The sequence below is a fragment of the Pan paniscus genome, chromosome 18 (assembly GCF_029289425.2).
Source record: "Pan paniscus chromosome 18, NHGRI_mPanPan1-v2.0_pri, whole genome shotgun sequence".
Classification (NCBI taxonomy): Eukaryota; Metazoa; Chordata; class Mammalia; order Primates; family Hominidae; genus Pan; species Pan paniscus.
Window position 1 is genome coordinate 2,245,543 of NC_073267.2, and position 19,522 is coordinate 2,265,064.

Consider the following 19,522-nt stretch of genomic DNA (forward strand, 5'->3'; position numbering starts at 1 on the left):
GCCTCCCCTGCTCTCACTGGCTGTGCTGGTTGCACCCTCTGGGAGTGAGTCTCGTCGCAGGCGTCAGAACAAGGCAGTTTTTGCAGTGCTGTGTGAAGGGCTGGTGTGTTCATCCTGGGAACGACCTCGTGAGCACTCACTGTCCCTGAGGACTAGGACAGCTCCTAGCTGGAAGTAGGTGCCAGTCAGTCAGGGTGGGCAGCCCACGTTCTGCACGGTAGCGTGGCCCCACAAGTGACGTGAGCATGGCTACCACTGTGGGAGACTGTGCATCCACCCGGGATCCTGACTGCATAGCTCGTCTCTCAGATGGAGGCGCCAGCACCCTCCCCGTGGCTGTTTCTTCAATACCTCCATTTTCCTTTCATTGGAATTGCCCTTCTGGCATTCCCTTTTTTTCGTTTTTCTTTTTTTGGAGATGGAGTCTCGCTCTGTTGCCCAGGCTGGAGTGCAATGGCGTGATCTTGGCTCACAGCAACTTCCAGCTCCCGGGTTTAAGCCATTCCCCTTAAGCGATTCTCCTGAGTAGCTGGGAGTACAGGTGCACGCCACCACACCCAGTTAATTTTTCACCATGTCAGCCAGGCAAACTCCTGACCTCAGGTGATCCTCCTGCCTCGGCCTGCCAGAGTGCTGGGATGACAGGTGTGAGCCACCACACCTGGCCGTGTTCCCATTTTTTATCTCCGTGCTGCTTTCATCTTCATTGCCCAGTTCTTTCTTTTGATTACTGACTTTTAAAAACTGTCGGCCGGGCGCGGTGGCTCACACCTGTAATCCGAGCACTTTGGGAGGCCGAGGCAGGCAAATCACGGGGTCAGGAGATCGAGACCATCCTGGCTAACGGTGAAACCCTGTCTCTACTAAAAAATACAAAAAAAATTAGCCCGGCGTGGTGGCAGGCGCCTGTAGTCCCAGCTCCTCGGGAGACTGAGGCAGGAGAATGGCGTGAACCCGGGAGGCGGAGCTTGCAGTGAGCTGAGATTGCGCCACTGCACTCCAGCCTGGGTGACACAGCAAGACTCCATCTCAAAAAAAAAAAGAAAAAAAATACTGTCACCTGGGTCTGTCACTGGGAGAGGAGGTGACACAGCTTCACGCTTTGCAGTCTGTGCATGAACTGAGGGACGGGTGTGTGGTGCGGGTCACCGGTTGTGGCGTGACTGAGGCGTGGACAGGTATGCAGTGCGGGTCAGTGGTTGTGGTGTGGACTGAGGCGTGTGCAGCCATGTTTGCATGTCACAAGTTACAGTTCTTTCCATGTAACTTAATCATGTCCTTGAGGTCCTACTGTTTATAGGACAAATTGCAGTAACCGCAGCTCCTCGTGTATGGCAGAGCCGTGCAAAGCCGGGACTGCCTGTGTTGCTCCTTGAGTGCGTGGAGGCCAAAGCTGAGATGACTTGCCTGGGATGCCACACGTGTTGGGCAGCAGACCGAGCCTCCCACCCCTCCCTCTTGCCCCCCAGGTACCACGGCCCACGTGGGCATCATGCTGTATGGGGTGGACAGCCGGAGCGGCCACCGGCACCTGGACGGCGACAGAGCCTTCCACCGCAACAGCCTGGACATCTTCCGGATCGCCACCCCGCACAGCCTGGGTAGCGTGTGGAAGATCCGAGTGTGGCACGACAACAAAGGTCTGTGCGGACCCTGCCAAGCTCTGCCCCTCTGCCCCCGCATTGGGGCGCCCTGCGAGCCTGACCTCCCTCCCGCGCCTCTGCAGGGCTCAGCCCTGCCTGGTTCCTGCAGCACATCATCGTCAGGGACCTGCAGACGGCACGCAGCGCCTTCTTCCTGGTCAATGACTGGCTTTCAGTGGAGACGGAGGCCAATGGGGGCCTGGTGGAGAAGGAGGTGCTGGCCGCGAGTAAGGCCTCGTTCCATGTTCCCACTCCGTGGGAGGTTGGGCAGGGTGGTCCTGCCCTGTGGCCTCCTGCAGTGCGGCCCTCCCTGCCTTCTAGGCGACGCAGCCCTGTTGTGCTTCCGGCGCCTGCTGGTGGCTGAGCTGCAGCGCGGCTTCTTTGACAAGCACATCTGGCTCTCCATATGGGACCGGCCGCCTCGTAGCCGTTTCACTCGCATCCAGAGGGCCACCTGCTGCGTTCTCCTCATCTGCCTCTTCCTGGGCGCCAACGCCGTGTGGTACGGGGCTGTTGGCGACTCTGCCTACAGGTGGGTGCCGCAGGGGTCGGGGCAGCCTCTTCCTGCCCAGCCCTTCCTGCCCCTCAGCCTCACCTGTGTGGCCTCCTCTCCTCCACACAGCACGGGGCGTGTGTCCAGGCTGAGCCCGCTGAGCGTCGACACAGTCGCTGTTGGCCTGGTGTCCAGCGTGGTTGTCTATCCCGTCTACCTGGCCATCCTCTTTCTCTTCCGGATGTCCCGGAGCAAGGTGGGCTGGGGCTGGGGACCCGGGAGTACTGGGAATGGAGCCTGGGCCTCGGCACCGTGCCCAGGGCCGCCACTTTCCAGTGCTGCAGCCAGAGGGAAAGGCGTCCACCAAAGGCTGCTCGGGAAGGGTCAACACACTTGAGCAGCCTTAGCTAGACTGACCAGGGAGAAAGAGAGAAGACTCAGAAGCCAGAATCGTGAAAGAACGAGGGCACTTTGCTAAGCAGACGCCACGGACAACTGCACAGCAGCACACCAGATAACTCAGAAGAAGCAAGCACGCGGCTGTGCACGCTTCCGAAATGCACTCCAGAAGAAAATCTCAGTACATCTGTAGCAAGTGAAGAGGCCGAGTTAGTCCCTTAGAAACCTCCCAGTGGCCGGGCCGGGTGTGGTGGCTCACGCCTGTAATCCCAACACTTCAGGAGGCCGAGGTGGGTGGATCTGAGTCCAGGAGTTTGAGACCAGCCTGGGCAACATAGCAAGACCCCATCTATATAAAACATTAAAGAGGGCCAGGCGCGGTGGCTCACACCTGTAATCGCAGCACTTTGGGAGGCCGAGGCGGGCAGATCACTTGAGGTCAGGAGTTCCAAGACCAGCCTGGCCAACACAGTGAAACCCCGTCTCTACTAAAAATACAAAAAATTAGCTGGGCATGGTGGCAGGCACCTGTAATCCCAGCTACTCAGGAGGCTGAGCCAGGACAATCGCCTGAACGCGGGAGGTGGAGGTTGCAGTGAGCTGAGATTGAGGCAGTGCACTCCAGCCTGGGTGACAGCGAGACTCCATCTAAAAAAAAAAAAAAAAAAAGAAATTGAAAACTCTGTTCCTTAGCTGCACCAGTCTGCTGTCAAGTGTTCAGTGGCACACGTCGCGAGGGGCTGCCATCACGGACGGTGCAGATGTCCCATATATCCAGCATTCTAGAACATTCTGTCAGATGGCACCGGGCTCTGTCCTGTCTGCTGAGGTGGCGGCTTCTCATCCCTGTCCTGAGCAGGTCTGAGCTGCCGCCCGCTGACCACCGCCCTCGTCCTGCAGGTGGCTGGGAGCCCGAGCCCCACACCTGCCGGGCAGCAGGTGCTGGACATCGACAGCTGCCTGGACTCGTCCGTGCTGGACAGCTCCTTCCTCACGTTCTCAGGCCTCCACGCTGAGGTGAGGGCTCTACTGGGGGTCCTGGGCTGGGCTGGGGGTCCTGCCGCCTTGGCGCAGCTTGGACTCAAGACACTGTGCACCTCTTAGCAGGCCTTTGCTGGACAGATGAAGAGTGACTTGTTTCTGGATGATTCTAAGAGGTGGGTTCCCTAGAGAAACCTCGAGCCCTGGTGCAGGTCACTGTGTCTGGGGTGCCGGGGGTCTGTGGGCTGCGTGTCCTTGCTGGGTGTCTGTGGCTGCATGTGGTCACACCACCTGGGAGCAGGTTTGCTCGGAAGCCCAGGGTGTCCGTGCGTGACTGGACGGGGGTGGGGTGTGTGTGTGACACATCCCCTGGCACCTTGCTGACCTGCGCCACCTGCAGTCTGGTGTGCTGGCCCTCCAGCGAGGGAACGCTCAGTTGGCCGGACCTGCTCAGTGACCCGTCCATTGTGGGTAGCAATCTGCGGCAGCTGGCACGGGGCCAGGCGGGCCATGGGCTGGGCCCAGAGGAGGACGGCTTCTCCCTGGCCAGCCCCTACTCGCCTGCCAAATCCTTCTCAGCATCAGGTGAGCTGGGGTGAGAGGAGGGGGCTCTGAAGCTCACCCTTGCAGCTGGGCCCACCCTATGCCTCCTGTACCTCTAGATGAAGACCTGATCCAGCAGGTCCTTGCTGAGGGGGTCAGCAGCCCAGCCCCTACCCAAGACACCCACATGGAAACGGACCTGCTCAGCAGCCTGTGAGTGTCCGGCTCTCGGGGGAGGGGGGATTGCCAGAGGAGGGGCCGGGACTCAGGCCAGGCAGCCGTGGTTCCCGCCTGGGGTGGGGTGGGGGCGTGCCAGGGCAGGGCTGTGGCTGCATCACTTCACTTCTCTGAACCTCTGCTGTCTGTGGAAAGAGCCTCATGGGATCCCCAGGGCCCCAGAACCTTCCCTCTAGGGAGGGAGCAGGCGCATGGGGCTTTGTAGGAGCAGAAAGGCTCCTGTGTGAGGCTGGCCGGGGCCACGTTTTTATCTTGGTCTCAGAGCAGTGAGCAATTATGGGCGGGTTTTTAAATACCCCATTTTTGGCCTGGCGCGGTGGCTCACACCTGTAATCCCAGCACTTTGGGAGGCTGAGGTGGGCGAATCACGAGGTCAGGAGATGGAGACCATCCTGGCTAACACGGTGAAACCCCGTCTCTACTGAAAATACAAAAAAATTAGCCGGGCATGGTGGCGGGTGCCTGTAGTCCCATCTACTCGGGAGGCTGAGGCAGGGGAATTGCTTGAACCCGGGAAGCAGAGGTTACAGTGAGCTAAGATTGCACCACCGCACTCTAGCCTGGGCGACAGAGCAAGACTCCGTCTCAAAAAAAAGAAAAATACTCCATGTTTTTCTTTTTGAGACCATTTTTGATTATTTGTATTTTAAAGAATTTCTTGGCTGGGTACAGTGGCTCACGCCTGTAATCCCAGCACTTTGGGAGGCCGAGGTGGGCAGATGACCTGAGGTCAGCAGTTGGAGACCAGCCTGGCCAACATGGCGAAACCCCATCTCTACTAAAAATACAAAAATTAGCCAGGCATGGTGGCAGGCGCCTGTAGTCCCAGTTACTCGGGAGACTGAGGCAGGAGAATCGATTGAACCTGGTAGGTGAAGGTTGTAGTGAGCCGAGATCGTGCCACTGCACTCCAGCCTGGGCAACAAGAGCGAAACTCCGTCTCAAAAAAAAAAAAATTCCTCAATTTCTTGGTTGTTTTGTAATTTATCAACAAATGGTCATATAGAGGTTACCTTGTATGTAGTCACGCACATAGTCACGCACATGGCAGCTGGCGGCGGAGCGCACCCACGGCGTGTTCCCACGCGTGTGATCCCGGGCTCTGCCATGCCCTCCTATGCTCAGGTGCGCTGAGGTCCACACGGCCCTGCCATTGCACTGCAGCTGCCTGCAGGATTCAGTGCAGTGGCATGCGGTGCAGGTGCGGTGCCCCGGAGCCACAGGCCACACCACAGGGCCTGCGTGCACAGGGGCTGCGGTGTCTGGGTTTGGGTAACTACGCCCTGTGACATTTGCACAGCAACAGAATTACCTAATGACGCATTTCTCAGAACACATCCCTGGCACTAAGTGGTGCGTGACTGCTGCTTGTCCATCCACGTCTAGTTTGATTTGTGTGTTATTCCTTTGAGTGCTTCTCATTGTTAAGCAACCAAGAACTAAAGAGGTATGAACTGCCCCTGGACTCAAACAAAAAGGAAAACTTCCTGATTTACAAAAGGCAGATAACCATCACATGAGGCCATCTTTATGAATAAATTGCCGGTCGGTTTTAAAAATACAGAGTATGGGGAAATCCAGGGGTAGTCACTACACGCTGACCAGCCCCAGGTATCTCCGGCCCAAAGCTCTGTGAAATCCAGATTCAGTGCTTCTGCGGGGATTTCTGACGGCAGCTCAGACTCCGCAGCCACACAGAGCGCGTGGCCCTCGCCCTCCCGGCTTCCTCAACCCTTGGCCGTCCCTTGCTCGGACAGTGCTTCGGGCTGACCAGGTCGGAGGCTTGGGTTTGTCCTGGACACCTCTGCGTCCTTCCTCACTCCAGCCTCCAGCGCGTCCCGTGGCTCCTTTCCCAACGCAGAGCACGGCCTTCCCTGCGCCTGAGCCTGCACCCTCCGTCCTGGCGGCGCCTCTGCCCTGGCATTCCCTGCCACTCCATGCCTCCCTATTGGCCATTCTCCGTCTCTGCCAGCGAGAGCCTGCTCCCTGAGTCAGACCCTGAGTCATTTGTGTTGCTATAAAGGGATAGTTGAGGCTGGGTTATTTTTTATTTTTATTTATTTTTTTGAGATGGAGTCTCTGTTTTCCAGACTGGAGTGCAGTCGCATGATCTCGGCTCACTGCAAAGTCTGCCTCCCACATTCAAGCAGTTATCTGCCTCAGCCTCCCAAGTAGCTAAGATTACAGGTGCCCGCCACCACAGCCGGCTAATTTTTTGTGTGTGTTTTTAGTAGAGAGGAGGTTTCACCATCTTAGCCAGGCTGGTCTTGAACTCCTGACTTTGTGATCCACCCGCCTCGGCCTCCCAAAATGCTGGGATTACAGGCGTGAGCCACCACGCCTGACCAAGTTGAGGCTAGGTCATTTTTTAATTTTTTGTAAAGACAGGGTCTCACTGTCTCCAACTCCTGAGCTCAAGTGATCCTCTTGCCTCAGCCTCCTGAAGTGCTGGGATTACAGGCTTGAGCCACTGCGCCCAGCCAAGAGTGTCTTTTATCCTCCGAGAGACAGCAAAACAGGAAGCATTCAGTGCAGTGTGACCCTGGGTCAGGCCGTTCTTTCGGTGATGGGCTGACGAGGGCGCAGGTACGGGAGAGCGTCCCGAGAGCCCGGGACTCGGGTCTCGTCCTCCCCCTCAACGTGTCTTCGCTGCCTCTGTACCTCTTCTCTAGGAGCTCTGGGACCGGGCATATCAGCATGGTGGCCCGATGCAGTGGCACAGCCTCGGTGGTCACTGGCTCCTGGAGACACAAGCAGATCTCTGGCCTCAGGGAGCCCTACACACTGTTGGGATTTGAAAGGCATTCAAATATGTTTCCTTGTCCAGAAGTTAATTTTAGGCCATAAACCTGCATGGGACAGACACACTGGCGTCTCTAGATTGTAGAGATGCTTGTTGGATGGTTGAGACCCAATCATAGTTTGCAGGGTTGAGGGGGGCTCATTGCACCCTGAGAGACTGTGCACTGCTGTAGGGGCAGCTGGTCAGGCTGTGGGCGATGGGTTTATCAGCAGAAAGCGGGCGGGAGAGGGACGCAGGCGGACGCCTGACTTCGGCGCCTGGAGTGGCTCTTGGTTCCCTGGCTCCCAGCACCACTCCCACTCTCGTTTGGGGTAGGGTCTTCCAGCTTTTTGTCAGGGGGACCCTGTGACCCAAGAGGCTCAAGAAACTGCCCGCCCAGGTTAACATGGGCTTGGCTGCGACTGCCTCCTGGAGGCCGGGATGAATTCACAGCCTACCATGTCCCTCAGGTCCAGCACTCCTGGGGAGAAGACAGAGACGCTGGCGCTGCAGAGGCTGGGGGAGCTGGGGCCACCCAGCCCAGGCCTGAACTGGGAACAGCCCCAGGCAGCGAGGCTGTCCAGGACAGGTGCGCTTGCGTAGCCCCGGGATGCCCCTAGCCCCTCCCTGTGAGTTGCCTCTCACAGGTCTGTCTCTGCTTCCCCAGGATTGGTGGAGGGTCTGCGGAAGCGCCTGCTGCCGGCCTGGTGTGCCTCCCTGGCCCACGGGCTCAGCCTGCTCCTGGTGGCTGTGGCTGTGGCTGTCTCAGGGTGGGTGGGTGCGAGCTTCCCCCCGGGCATGAGTGTTGCGTGGCTCCTGTCCAGCAGCGCCAGCTTCCTGGCCTCATTCCTCGGCTGGGAGCCACTGAAGGTGAGGGGGCTGCCAGGGGTAGGCTACAGGCCTCCATCACGGGGGACCCCTCTGAAGCCACCCCCTCCCCAGGTCTTGCTGGAAGCCCTGTACTTCTCACTGGTGGCCAAGCGGCTGCACCCAGATGAAGATGACACCCTGGTGGAGAGCCCGGCTGTGACACCTGTGAGCGCACGTGTGCCCCGCGTACGGCCCCCCCACGGCTTTGCACTCTTTCTGGCCAAGGAAGAAGCCCGCAAGGTCAAGAGGCTACATGGCATGCTGCGGGTGAGCCTGGGTGCGGCCCGTGCCCCTGCCATCTCCGTCTCCTGTCTCCCACTTCCCACCCATGCACGCAGGACACTTCTGTCCCCCTTTCCTCACCTCAGAAGGCCCTTAGGGGTTCAATGCTCTGCAGCCTTTGCCCGGTCTCCCTCCTACCCCACGCCCCCCACCTGCTGCCCCAGTCCCTGCCAGGGCCCAGCTCCAATGCCCACTCCTGCCTGGCCCTGAAGGCCCCTAAGCACCACTGCAGTGGCCTGTGTGTCTGCCCCCAGGTGGGGTTCCGGGCAGGGTGTGTGCTGCCATTACCCTGGCCAGGTAGAGTCTTGGGGCGTCCCCTGCCAGCTCACCTTCCTGCAGTCACACCTGCCATAGCCATGGCCCCAGCCGTTGCCAAAGCCCTGCTGTCACTGTGGGCTGGGGCCAGGCTGACCACAGGGCCCCCCCGTCCACCAGAGCCTCCTGGTGTACATGCTTTTTCTGCTGGTGACCCTGCTGGCCAGCTATGGGGATGCCTCATGCCATGGGCACGCCTACCGTCTGCAAAGCGCCATCAAGCAGGAGCTGCACAGCCGGGCCTTCCTGGCCATCACGCGGTACGGGCATCCGGTGCACTGGTCTGTCTTCTGGGCTTTAGTTTTGCCTTTAGTCCAGCCAGACCCTAGGGGACATGTGGAAATGTGTAGATACCTTTGTGGCTGCTAGAACTGGAGGTAGGTGCTGCTGGCATCAGTGGGCAGAGGGGAGGGACACAGCTCCGCGTCTTGCAGTGCACAGGACGGGCCCATGACAGACAACTGTCTGCCCCAGAACATCCCCAGGATAAGGCTGAGAAGCCCAGGTCTAGCCGTGGCCAGCAGGGCAGTGGGAGCCATGTTCCCTGGGTCTCTGGTGGCCGCTCACTCAAGGCGGGCATGGGGCAGTAGGGGCTGGAGCGTGTGACTGTCTGATGCTGTGGCAGGTCTGAGGAGCTCTGGCCATGGATGGCCCACGTGCTGCTGCCCTACGTCCACGGGAACCAGTCCAGCCCAGAGCTGGGGCCCCCACGGCTGCGGCAGGTGCGGCTGCAGGAAGGTGAGCTGGCAGGGCGTGCCCCAAGACTTAAATCGTTCCTCTTGTTTAGAGAGCAGCCTTTAGCGGAGCTCTGGCATCAGCCCTGCCTCCTAGCTGTGTGACCTTTGCCCTCTTGACACCGCAGTTTCCTTCTCTGTATATGAGAGATGGTAACGTTGTCTAATTGATGGCTGCTGGGAGGGTTCCCTGGGGTGGCGCTGAACCAGAGCTCAGGCGAGCTGGCCAGCAGGAAACACTCCTGTTGGGTTTTGATGGCGCCCTGGCCCCGGCCTGGGGCTCTGTGTGTTTCAGCACTCTACCCAGACCCTCCCGGCCCCAGGGTCCACACGTGCTCGGCCGCAGGAGGCTTCAGCACCAGCGATTACGACGTTGGCTGGGAGAGTCCTCACAATGGCTCGGGGACATGGGCCTATTCTGCGCCGGATCTGCTGGGGTGAGCAGAGCGAGGGCCCCGGGCGTCTATGCCAAGGACGAGGGAGTAGTTCTCCAGGAGTGCCGCGGCCTCCTGACCAGCCTGGCTCCGGGGTGCCGGAAGGGCTGGGGTGCGGCACCAACGCCACCCCTCTCCGGCAGGGCATGGTCCTGGGGCTCCTGTGCCGTGTATGACAGCGGCGGCTACGTGCAGGAGCTGGGCCTGAGCCTGGAGGAGAGCCGCGACCGGCTGCGCTTCCTGCAGCTGCACAACTGGCTGGACAACAGGTGGGCGCTCCCTCCCCTGCCCTCTCGGGGTGGCCGCAGTCACCAGCCAGGAGCCCACCCTCACTCCTCCGGGCCCGCTGGCCTAGGCGGCTTCCACAGCCCCTCAGCCACGCCTGCACTGCGCGGTCCCCGCAGCTCCCGCCCTGCCACCCGCTCCTACTGACCCGCACCCTCTGCGCAGGAGCCGCGCTGTGTTCGTGGAGCTCACGCGCTACAGCCCGGCCGTGGGGCTGCACGCCGCCGTCACGCTGCGCCTCGAGTTCCCGGCGGCCGGCCGCGCCCTGGCTGCCCTCAGCGTCCGCCCCTTTGCGCTGCGCCGCCTCAGCGCGGGCCTCTCGCTGCCTCTGCTCACCTCGGTACGCCCGTCCCCGGCCAGACCCCGCCCCTCCCACCGGCCGCGTCCCACTCCTCGCAGGGCCCCGCCCTCGCAGCGTCCCGCCCCCTCGCAGCGTCCCGCCCCTCGCAGCGTCCCGCCCCTCGCAGGGCCCCGCCCTCGCAGCGTCCCGCCCCCTCGCAGGGCCCCGCCCTCGCAGGGCCCCGCCCCCTGGCAGCGTCCCGCCCCCTCGCAGGGCCCCGCCCTCGCAGTCCCGCCCCTCGCAGGGCCCCGCCCCGGCAGCGTCCCACCCCTCGCAGGGCCCCGCCTTCGCAGCGCCCCGCCCGCCCTCCTGACCGCGCCCCCCACAGGTGTGCCTGCTGCTGTTCGCCCTGCACTTCGCCGTGGCCGAGGCCCGTACTTGGCACAGGGAAGGGCGCTGGCGCGTGCTGCGGCTCGGAGCCTGGGCGCGGTGGCTGCTGGTGGCGCTGACGGCGGCCACGGCACTGGTACGCCTCGCCCAGCTGGGTGCCGCCGACCGCCAGTGGACCCGTTTCGTACGCGGCCGCCCGCGCCGCTTCACTAGCTTCGACCAGGTGGCGCAGCTGAGCTCCGCAGCCCGTGGCCTGGCGGCCTCGCTGCTCTTCCTGCTTTTGGTCAAGGTGAGGGCTGGGCCGGTGGGCGCGGGGCTGGGCACAGACCCCAGGGCTGCAAGCAGACAGATTTCTCGTCCGCAGGCTGCCCAGCAGCTACGCTTTGTGCGCCAGTGGTCCGTCTTTGGCAAGACATTATGCCGAGCTCTGCCAGAGCTCCTGGGGGTCACCTTGGGCCTGGTGGTGCTCGGGGTAGCCTACGCCCAGCTGGCCGTCATGGTAGGTGACTGCGCGGCCGGGGAGGGCGCCTTAGCTCAGCTCAGCTCAGCTGTACGCCCTCACTGGTGTCGCCTTCCCCGCAGCTCGTGTCTTCCTGTGTGGACTCCCTCTGGAGCGTGGCCCAGGCCCTGTTGGTGCTGTGCCCTGGGACCGGGCTCTCTACCCTGTGTCCTGCCGAGTCCTGGCACCTGTCACCCCTGCTGTGTGTGGGGCTCTGGGCGCTGCGGCTGTGGGGCGCCCTACGGCTGGGGGCCGTTATTCTCCGCTGGCGCTACCACTCCTTGCGTGGAGAGCTGTACCGGCCGGCCTGGGAGCCCCAGGACTATGAGATGGTGGAGTTGTTCCTGCGCAGGCTGCGCCTCTGGATGGGCCTCAGCAAGGTCAAGGAGGTGGGTACGGCCCAGTGGGGGGGAGAGGGACACGCCCTGGGCTCTGCCCAGGGTGCAGCCGGACTGACTGAGCCCCTGTGCCGCCCCCAGTTCCGCCACAAAGTCCGCTTTGAAGGGATGGAGCCGCTGCCCTCTCGCTCCTCCAGGGGCTCCAAGGTATCCCCGGATGTGCCCCCACCCAGCGCTGGCTCCGATGCCTCGCACCCCTCCACCTCCTCCAGCCAGCTGGATGGGCTGAGCGTGAGCCTGGGCCGGCTGGGGACAAGGTGTGAGCCCGAGCCCTCCCGCCTCCAAGCCGTGTTCGAGGCCCTGCTCACCCAGTTTGACCGACTCAACCAGGCCACAGAGGACGTCTACCAGCTGGAGCAGCAGCTGCACAGCCTGCAAGGCCGCAGGAGCAGCCGGGCCCCCGCTGGATCTTCCCGTGGCCCATCCCCGGGCCTGCGGCCAGCACTGCCCAGCCGCCTTGCCCGGGCCAGTCGGGGTGTGGACCTGGCCACTGGCCCCAGCAGGACACCCCTGCGGGCCAAGAACAAGGTCCACCCCAGCAGCACTTAGTCCCCCTTCCTGGCGGGGGTGGGCCGTGGAGTCGGAGTGGACACCGCTCAGTATTACTTTCTGCCGCTGTCAAGGCCGAGGGCCAGGCAGAATGGCTGCACATAGGTTCCCCAGAGAGCAGGCAGGGGCGTCTGTCTGTCTGTGGGCTTCAGCACTTTAAAGAGGCTGTGTGGCCAGCCAGGACCCAGGGTCCCCTCCCCAGCTCCCTTGGGAAGGACACAGCAGTATTGGACCGTTTCTAGCCTCTGAGATGCTAATTTATTTCCCCGAGTCCTCAGGTACAGCGGGCTGTGCCCGGCCCCACCCCCTGGGCAGATGTCCCCCACTGCTAAGGCTGCTGGCTTCAGGGAGGGTTAGCCTGCACCGCCGCCACCCTGCCCCTAAGTTATTACCTCTCCCGTTCCTACCGTACTCCCCGCACCGTCTGTGTGTCTCGTGTCAGTAATTTATATGGTGTTAAAATGTGTATATTTTTGTATGTCACTATTTTCACTAGGGCTGAGGGGCCGGCGCCCAGAGCTGGCCTCCCCCAACACCTGCTGCGCTTGGTAGGTGTGGCGGGGTTACGGCAGCCCGGCTGCTGCTTGGATGTGAGCATGGCCTTGGGCCGGTGCTGGGGGCACAGCTGTCTGCCAGGCACTCTCATCACCCCAGAGGCCTTGTCATCCTCCCTTGCCCCAGGCCAGGTAGCAAGAGAGCAGCGCCCAGGCCTGCTGGCATCAGGTCTGGGCGAGTAGCAGGACTAGGCATGTCAGAGGACCCCCGGGTGGTTAGAGGAAAAGACTCCTCCTGGGGGCTGGCTCCCAGGGTGGAGGAAGGTGACTGTGTGTGTGTGTGTGTGTGTGTGCGCGCGCGCGTGTGCTGTATGGCCCAGGCAGCCTCAAGGCCCTCGGAGCTGGCTGCGCCTGCTTCCGTGTACCACTTCTGTGGGCATGGCCGCTTCTAGAGCCTCGACACCCCCCAACCCCCGCACCAAGCAGACAAAGTCAATAAAAGAGCTGTCTGACTGCAATCTGTGCCTCTGTGTCTGTGCACTGGGGCCAGGACTTTATTTATTTCACTGACAGGCAATACCGTCCAAGGCCAGCGCAGCAGGGAGGGCCCCGGCCTCACACAAACTCGGTGAAGTCCTCCACCGAGGAGATGAGGCGCTTCCGCTGGCCCACCTCATAGCCAGGTGTGGGCTCGGCTGGAGTCTGTGCAGGGGCTTTGGTATGGGACGGAGGGTGCACCAGAGGCAGGCTGGGGTTGGAGTAGGTGGCTTCCTCGCAGATCTGAAGGCAGAGGCGGCTTGGGCAGCAAGTCTGGGAGGCGTGGCAACCGCTCTGCCCACACACCCGCCCCACAGCTTGGGCAGCCAGCACACCCCGCTGAGGGAGCCCCATATTCCCTACCCGCTGGCGGAGCCTCTTGATGTGGCGGAGCCGGGCAATCCACTTGGAGGGGTAGATGTCGGTGGGGTTGGAGCGGCTATGATGCACCTGTGAGGCCATCTGGAGACGTAGGCAGGGGGTGAGCTCACTATCAGGTGGCACCTGGGCCTGTCCCACCAGCTCACGCCTGGACCCACCCCCACTCACATTTGCGTGCAGGGCCATCTGGCGGGCCACGAAGGGCAGGTTGCGGTCAGACACGATCTTGGCCACGCTGGTGTCCACAAGGCCCTCCATGTCTGGGGAGACTTGGTGGTCACGCCAGGCCCAGGGCTCTTGGCGCCACACTGCCGGGCCCCACCTGGCCCTACCTTTCCTGCACTGCAGGGCCCCACCCGGCCCTACCTTTCCTGCACTGCAGGGACACCAGGTTGCACTCGTAGTCCAGCGGGGTGACGATCACGTGGACAAAGTTGAACTGGCCCTGCCCAGACAAGAAAAGGGGTCATCCCCGCACACAGCGTGTGTTGAAGGCTGATCTCGGCTACTGCCTGGTTGCACTGCTAGACACCTGTCAGCTCCATGGGCAGCATCTGCCCCTGAACTTTCCCCTCTGGCAGCGGGGCTGTGTTTGTCTGGCCTCCCCCAGGCCAAGCCCCCTCCACATCTGGGCCCAGCACCCACATATGCTGCAGCCACAGGCAAGACACCTCTAATTGCTGGGGCACCTCCACTCACTGGGGCCCTCAGGGTGTCTGCAGCCACACGTCCGAATCCGTCTGCCCAGCCATGAAGTGAGCCGTGCACCCCATCTCGGCACCACCACACCCTCCTCAGCCTCCCAGGTGCCCCCCCCCACCACTGGTTGTCTTGGCATCTAGCAGAGCCCACCTCCCTATGCTCCTGCCCCTCCTGGACTCTGACTACCAGCCCCGGGGTTTTGGTTCAGTGGCTGCCTCAGCGTCCTGGGGCCCTTGGAGTGAGGCCTCCAGCCTATCTGCCCTGCCTGGGCCATGCCAGCTCTCCCCGCCATGCTGGGGCTCACCCGGACCGTGCTCTGTGACACTGGCCGACCCAGCCCACCTCCAGGAAGAGGGTGACGCTGGTTGCTGCCTAGTGGTGCGCGGCGATAACCAATTGAGCAGCCTGACAGCTGCCACTGGGGAGATGGTGGGGGCCCAAGGGCCGCGCCGGACAGACAGGAAGCACCAACTACACTGTGCCCACCCAGCACACCCAGTCTGCACTTGCCAGTTACTCCTGACACACACTCAGCAGCAGGCGCCACAGGCTTCAGGGCACAGAGGACACAACGCAGGCTCGGGGTGAAGCTCGTGCCCATGGGGCCGTGAGCACTGCGGCCTCTCCTCCTGCTGCTCGTGACCGAAGCTCAGGGAGGAGGACCCGCCACCAACCCAGGACACAGCAGTGGGCACCTGCCTGGGGCCCAGCCTCACTGACGGCCCCTCACTCACCTTGATGGTGCCGAGCTTGAAGTCCTCACCAGAGTCATTGTAGACGATGGACACAAAGTCGTTGCCCAGGTGGCGCTTCTTGTCGCAGCGGTGCTTGTCCACGTCCTTGGTGGGCATCAGGGTGGCGATGTGGAAGACGGCTGAGGGTGAGCAGGGCCGGATGGGTTTGTGGGGCCAGTGCTGAGGCCCTCTGTACCTTGCACTGGGGCACCTCCTGATTACTCCAGGGGCTCTAGGGGCCTGCGGGGGCCACGTCCTCTGGTGCCTGGCCAGTGGCCCTCGGCTCTCCCCAGGGGCAGGGCTTTGGGACGCAAAGCCACCAGCCCCATCACTGCCTCCATGCCCACGCTGTTAGGCTCGGAACCTGAGGCGTGGGGAGCTGGAGCAGGTGGGGGTGCCAGGGCCATGCCCCAGGGCGTGGGGTAGCAGGACTGGATGGGAGCCGTGCCCTGAGGCCTGGGGCAGCAGGAGCGGGTGGGGGGGCCAGGCCGTACCTTGCATGATGTCATCGTGCCAGCAGTAGGTGAACTGGCCGTCCTCACCACACACGTCCAGGCCTCCCAGGTACACCTTGTCCGGCTGGCAGTCCTTCAGCTCGATGAGCCGGCCCAGGCCCGTCAGGAACTCCGTGTACCTGTAGGAGCCATGCTCGTTGGACAGGATGGCGAGCTCACTGTTGCTCTGTGGGGAGAGGGGAGAGGCAGGGTGGCATCACTCCCGGGCCGGGCCCCGCCCCGCAGAGGGTGGGGGTGCCCAGCAGGCTCTGCCGGGAGCCCCACTCTGATCCCTGAGGCAGACAAGACCATCCATTCCAGCAGCCACCCAGGCCAGACATCAGGTGTCACCCTTGACTCCCTCTCTTCCCTCAGCCCCGTGTGTGCCTGGCCGGCAAAATCGGGGAGCTCCACACTCAAAGCACACCCGGGGCCCTGGCCCCTCAGCAGCCTGCCCCCAGGGGCCTACCCCACTCCCACGGGAACCATCACCACCCACCTCCGCGAGCCACACAGCAGGAGGGACTCACTGAGACTGGGCTGAGTCAGGCCACGTGCCCTCTGCTCAGAAGCAGCCCAGGCCCTGCCCTTTCCCTTGGGATGAAGGTGCAGCCTGTAGGGCGCTGAGGCTGCCCATCCTGTTGGCTCCCGTGCTCGCCCAGCACCAGTGCTCAAGCTGGGCAGGGTGCCCCCGGCCCCCACTGCTGGTGTGTGGGATGCCCCCACCCCTTATGCAGGCTCCCCCTGCCTGCTCCCTCACCACTCAGCTGTCAGCTCACTGACCAACAGCGCCCTCCCCAGCCCTGCGACCGGTGCCACCCGCCCCGTCCTTCCCACTCCTTGGTGTGCCGGGTGCTCCCACACTAACCTGTCACTCGCACCGGGGTCCCCAGCACTCAGAGCAGCACCTGGCACGGAGCTCAATGAGCACTTCATGCTCTAGGGGACCCGGCAGTGTTGAGCTCTGTGGGGCGTTGGGGGCCCAGACTCCCACCCACTGCAGGCTGAGGCCCAGCTGGCCCTGTCCAGGCACCTAGGCCGGCCCCGCAGCCTCACCTGGCCTTCTCCAACATAGAGGACGGCGATCTTGTGGGTGTCGTATGATGGGATCTGGTCGAGGAGCTGCACCGACCGCTCAAAGGACTGTGACTGTGGCACACAGAGCCCTGCCTGAGCCCCAGACGCCCGTCCACAGGAGGCCGCCCCACCCAGGCCGGTCACGGCAGGCTGCCACAGGGAGCTTAGGCCAGAGCCCTCTGCAAGCCTGAGCTCCCAGCAGCAGAGCTGGGCCCCCCACCATTCACCCGAGCCACACAGCTCCAGCGGATGCAGGAGAGGGAGGCCACGCCTACCTCATTGGGCAGCAGGATTGGCTTGTTTGACTCGTCGCCAAAGAAGGGGGAATGGTAGAGCTGCAGGAACACGAAACTGCACAGGGAGGGGATGGTGGGCACCCAGGTGAGGGCCTGGCCAGGGCAGCCACAGCCCACAGGGAGGAACACAGAGCCTGGCCATCTCCCACTCCACCGCCCTGCCAGGGGTTCCAGCCAGCCCTAGGGCACAGGCCACAAGGACCCCACCCCAGCCCGCTCAGCCTGGGGCAAGTGAGGCACCAGGTTCCCGCAGGAGAGGTGTCAGGAGCCCCGCCCGGAAGCAAGAGGCCCACCTGGGGTTGATGCCCGGCACTTTCTCTGCATTGGAGGCTGTAGCTCTGCTCTTTAAGGCATCCCTCTCTACTCTCTTGCCCCTGCGTGATGGGGCCGAGTCGGAGATGGTGTAACCTCGGGGCCGGAGGCCACTGGGCGAGCGGGGGGAGCTGGAAGGCAAGGGACCCTCGGGCTGGCCCCGACTGTCTTCGCCCGAGGCCGACCAGGCAGCACTTTCCCCGTCCAGGGTCCCTGACTGCGACCGGGCCTTAACCTCAGGGCTCAGCCGGCCCACGTCGGCCTTGTCCCCAGGGTCCCCAAGGATGTCCTGCAGAGTCTGCAGCTCGGGAGAGGAGCTGGACTTGCTCAGGGGCTGCGAGGGCTGGAAGGAGAGGTCCACAGAGGGCCGGCCACCCTCCGAGGAGACGGCTCGCTCGATGGGGATGCCCCTGCCAACCAGCTCCTCCGCGTGGAGCGACTTCTCCTCCTGGCTGGAGACTGAGGACGACTAGAAAGGACCATCCCAAAGAGAACCCCCGTCAGCAGGCACCCTCGAGCCCACCTGGGGTTGACCTGGAGGTGGTGAGGCCCTATCTGTCCTCCGTCCCAGGGCCACAGACCAGCCCGAGCACCAGGCTACGGCCCCCGCCCGTTGACGCAGCAGCACTGCCACCAGCTGTGCCCCCACACTGCATGAGCAGAGGTATCAGCATCCCCTGAGACCACAGGCTGCCCAGCAGCCGGGGCCGGCCCAGGTGGACGGCTGCGAAGTGCAGACCGTCTGTGCACGAGGGATGTGGAAGAACATCTCCCCCAAGTTCAGAGCCAGTTCCCAGGGTGCAGGCACACCCACGCAGAGCCCTGCCTCCCCTAAGGAGCCCCCCGAGGTCAGCAGGGTCCAGGCTCTGAGCCACACTCACCCTGCTGTAGGCGTCTGTGCGCCTGTCCATGCCTAGCGCTGCCTCGACGTCCTCCAACCCTGGGGGCGCCACCGGCACAGGAACCTCGCCCGGAATTCCCTCCTCCATGACCACGGCGGAGTCTGGGAGGACACAGACGGGGCTGCTGGATGTGGGGCTGGGCCAGGCCCTGGCCCTGACGTGGCCTCCGAGAACCAGCCTTCTCCTGACCAGAGGGACAGCAGCCCTGCGAGCCTCCCCAGGGCTCTGCTTACTGCTGCCATCCACCGAGCGGGCAGGGAGGACGCTGGGAAGGCCTGCACGTGACCCCGACACAGGCCTCTCCTGCATGAGTGCCCGGGGGTTGGGCAGGCAATCGGCTCTGCCCACCCTAGTGTCCACCAGCAGCCACCCCTGTGCCTCCAGGTAGGCAGGGGCAAGACGCTCTCCACCCGACGGGCCTCAGCTCTAAAAGGGCGGGAACCTGAAACCAGCCCTCGTAACCGAGGAGAGCTGCGGAGACTCCGTGACGTGGGGGAAGTCCCTGTTTGCAAACAGACTTGGGAGCCTGCTCCCAAGAGCAGAGGCTCACCCTCCAACTCCAAGCCAGACCCACAGCTGGGGACGCTAAGGAGAGAGGGTGGGAGGTCCCAAAGCAGCATTTCCTGTGCCAGCGTCAGGACGGGGGGAGAGGAAGTAGAAGCAGCAACAGAGGGGACCATCACAGCCCCCGGGCGCCCACACCGCCCTGCACACGCGCAGTCAGCCGCCCCAGGGCCCGTCCCACGCAGCCCTTCCAAACCAGCTCGTCTGCACGTGGAGACCTGGCAGGGGAGCACCATGCAGGTCACAGCACTCCCCACCAGGGCTTGGGGGCAACAGGCAGAGGTCGGTCTGCAGGGCCCTTGGTCAACCTGGGACTTGAGGCAGCCCCATCTGTGGGTTCCAGAGGCCAGGGTAGCCACCAAAGGCCAGGGCAAGGCCCGCTCGGTGAAGGCCCAGGGGTGGGCTTCCCCCTAAACAGCTGCCACACATCAGAGTCTGCAGCTCAGCTGATGTCACCATGGAGACTTAGGCCACCCCCACCCCTCAGGCCTGAAGCTGGGCCGGGAGTGCTTGCACAGCGTGGCAACAGGGCCCATCCACAAAGGGACCAAGTCAAGGGGATCCCACTGGCCAAGCCAAAGACATTCTGCACAGACGTCCTCATGCGAGTCGGGACCTGCTCCCCAGGGCAATGGAGGCAGACGGACCATGGGGGTGGGCGGATGAGGCGACGAGCACAGCACCTATGAGGCAGAGTGGCGCTCTGCAGCCAACCGCTTCCCTCTGAGAGGCAATACCTGCCCAGGAAACGCTCCTGTGCAGCTGTCCTTGGCAGCTGGACTGGTACAGGGAGGAGAAAGAGGCCACTGCAAGGGAAGGCCGTGTGCGGCCACGTCAGCAGGAGGAGGGGCTACACACAGGTCGAGCAGAGAGCACAGGCCCCGTGCCTGCAGAGGAGAAAGGGCAGGGCCAGCG

The 19,522-nt window shown here is 63.0% G+C and overlaps 2 protein-coding genes across 21 annotated transcripts in view; one reads left to right on the plus strand and one right to left on the minus strand.

The window, feature by feature from the left end:
* Positions 1 to 13,126, plus strand: part of PKD1 (polycystin 1, transient receptor potential channel interacting) — a 48,163-nt gene extending 35,037 nt beyond the window's left edge. For 2 of the 5 annotated variants that reach the window (XM_063598184.1, XM_063598186.1), the window contains exons 27-45: positions 1,470 to 1,640; positions 1,727 to 1,870; positions 1,965 to 2,175; positions 2,266 to 2,392; positions 3,436 to 3,552; positions 3,640 to 3,692; positions 3,917 to 4,101; positions 4,179 to 4,272; positions 7,549 to 7,667; positions 7,746 to 7,948; positions 8,021 to 8,215; positions 8,666 to 8,805; positions 9,171 to 9,283; positions 9,575 to 9,716; positions 9,857 to 9,982; positions 10,164 to 10,338; positions 10,667 to 10,957; positions 11,033 to 11,167; positions 11,251 to 13,126. In XM_063598184.1, the coding sequence (XP_063454254.1) occupies positions 1,470 to 1,640; positions 1,727 to 1,870; positions 1,965 to 2,175; positions 2,266 to 2,392; positions 3,436 to 3,552; positions 3,640 to 3,692; positions 3,917 to 4,101; positions 4,179 to 4,272; positions 7,549 to 7,667; positions 7,746 to 7,948; positions 8,021 to 8,215; positions 8,666 to 8,805; positions 9,171 to 9,283; positions 9,575 to 9,716; positions 9,857 to 9,982; positions 10,164 to 10,338; positions 10,667 to 10,957; positions 11,033 to 11,167; positions 11,251 to 12,114 (3,605 nt within the window). In that variant the 3' untranslated portion in view covers positions 12,115 to 13,126. The remainder of the gene's footprint in view (positions 1 to 1,469; positions 1,641 to 1,726; positions 1,871 to 1,964; positions 2,176 to 2,265; positions 2,393 to 3,435; positions 3,553 to 3,639; positions 3,693 to 3,916; positions 4,102 to 4,178; positions 4,273 to 7,548; positions 7,668 to 7,745; positions 7,949 to 8,020; positions 8,216 to 8,665; positions 8,806 to 9,170; positions 9,284 to 9,574; positions 9,717 to 9,856; positions 9,983 to 10,163; positions 10,339 to 10,666; positions 10,958 to 11,032; positions 11,168 to 11,250) is intronic. The other 3 variants (XM_055100622.3, XM_055100624.3, XM_063598185.1) reach the window with 3 other exon arrangements.
* TSC2 (TSC complex subunit 2) overlaps positions 13,118 to 19,522 on the minus strand; it is a 39,977-nt gene continuing 33,572 nt past the window's right edge. For 4 of the 16 annotated variants that reach the window (XM_008959833.4, XM_008959832.4, XM_008959831.4 and 1 more), the window contains 11 exons: positions 19,345 to 19,413; positions 18,023 to 18,144; positions 17,123 to 17,610; positions 16,809 to 16,884; positions 16,513 to 16,605; positions 15,457 to 15,643; positions 14,963 to 15,102; positions 13,893 to 13,971; positions 13,695 to 13,786; positions 13,509 to 13,607; positions 13,118 to 13,388 (listed from right to left, as the gene is read on the minus strand). In XM_008959833.4, the coding sequence (XP_008958081.4) occupies positions 13,224 to 13,388; positions 13,509 to 13,607; positions 13,695 to 13,786; positions 13,893 to 13,971; positions 14,963 to 15,102; positions 15,457 to 15,643; positions 16,513 to 16,605; positions 16,809 to 16,884; positions 17,123 to 17,610; positions 18,023 to 18,144; positions 19,345 to 19,413 (1,610 nt within the window). In that variant the 3' untranslated portion in view covers positions 13,118 to 13,223. Of the gene's footprint in view, positions 13,608 to 13,694; positions 13,787 to 13,892; positions 13,972 to 14,962; positions 15,103 to 15,456; positions 15,644 to 16,512; positions 16,606 to 16,808; positions 16,885 to 17,122; positions 17,611 to 18,022; positions 18,145 to 19,344; positions 19,414 to 19,522 lie in introns of all 16 variants that reach the window. The other 12 variants (XM_063598198.1, XM_063598197.1, XM_063598194.1 and 9 more) reach the window with 3 other exon arrangements.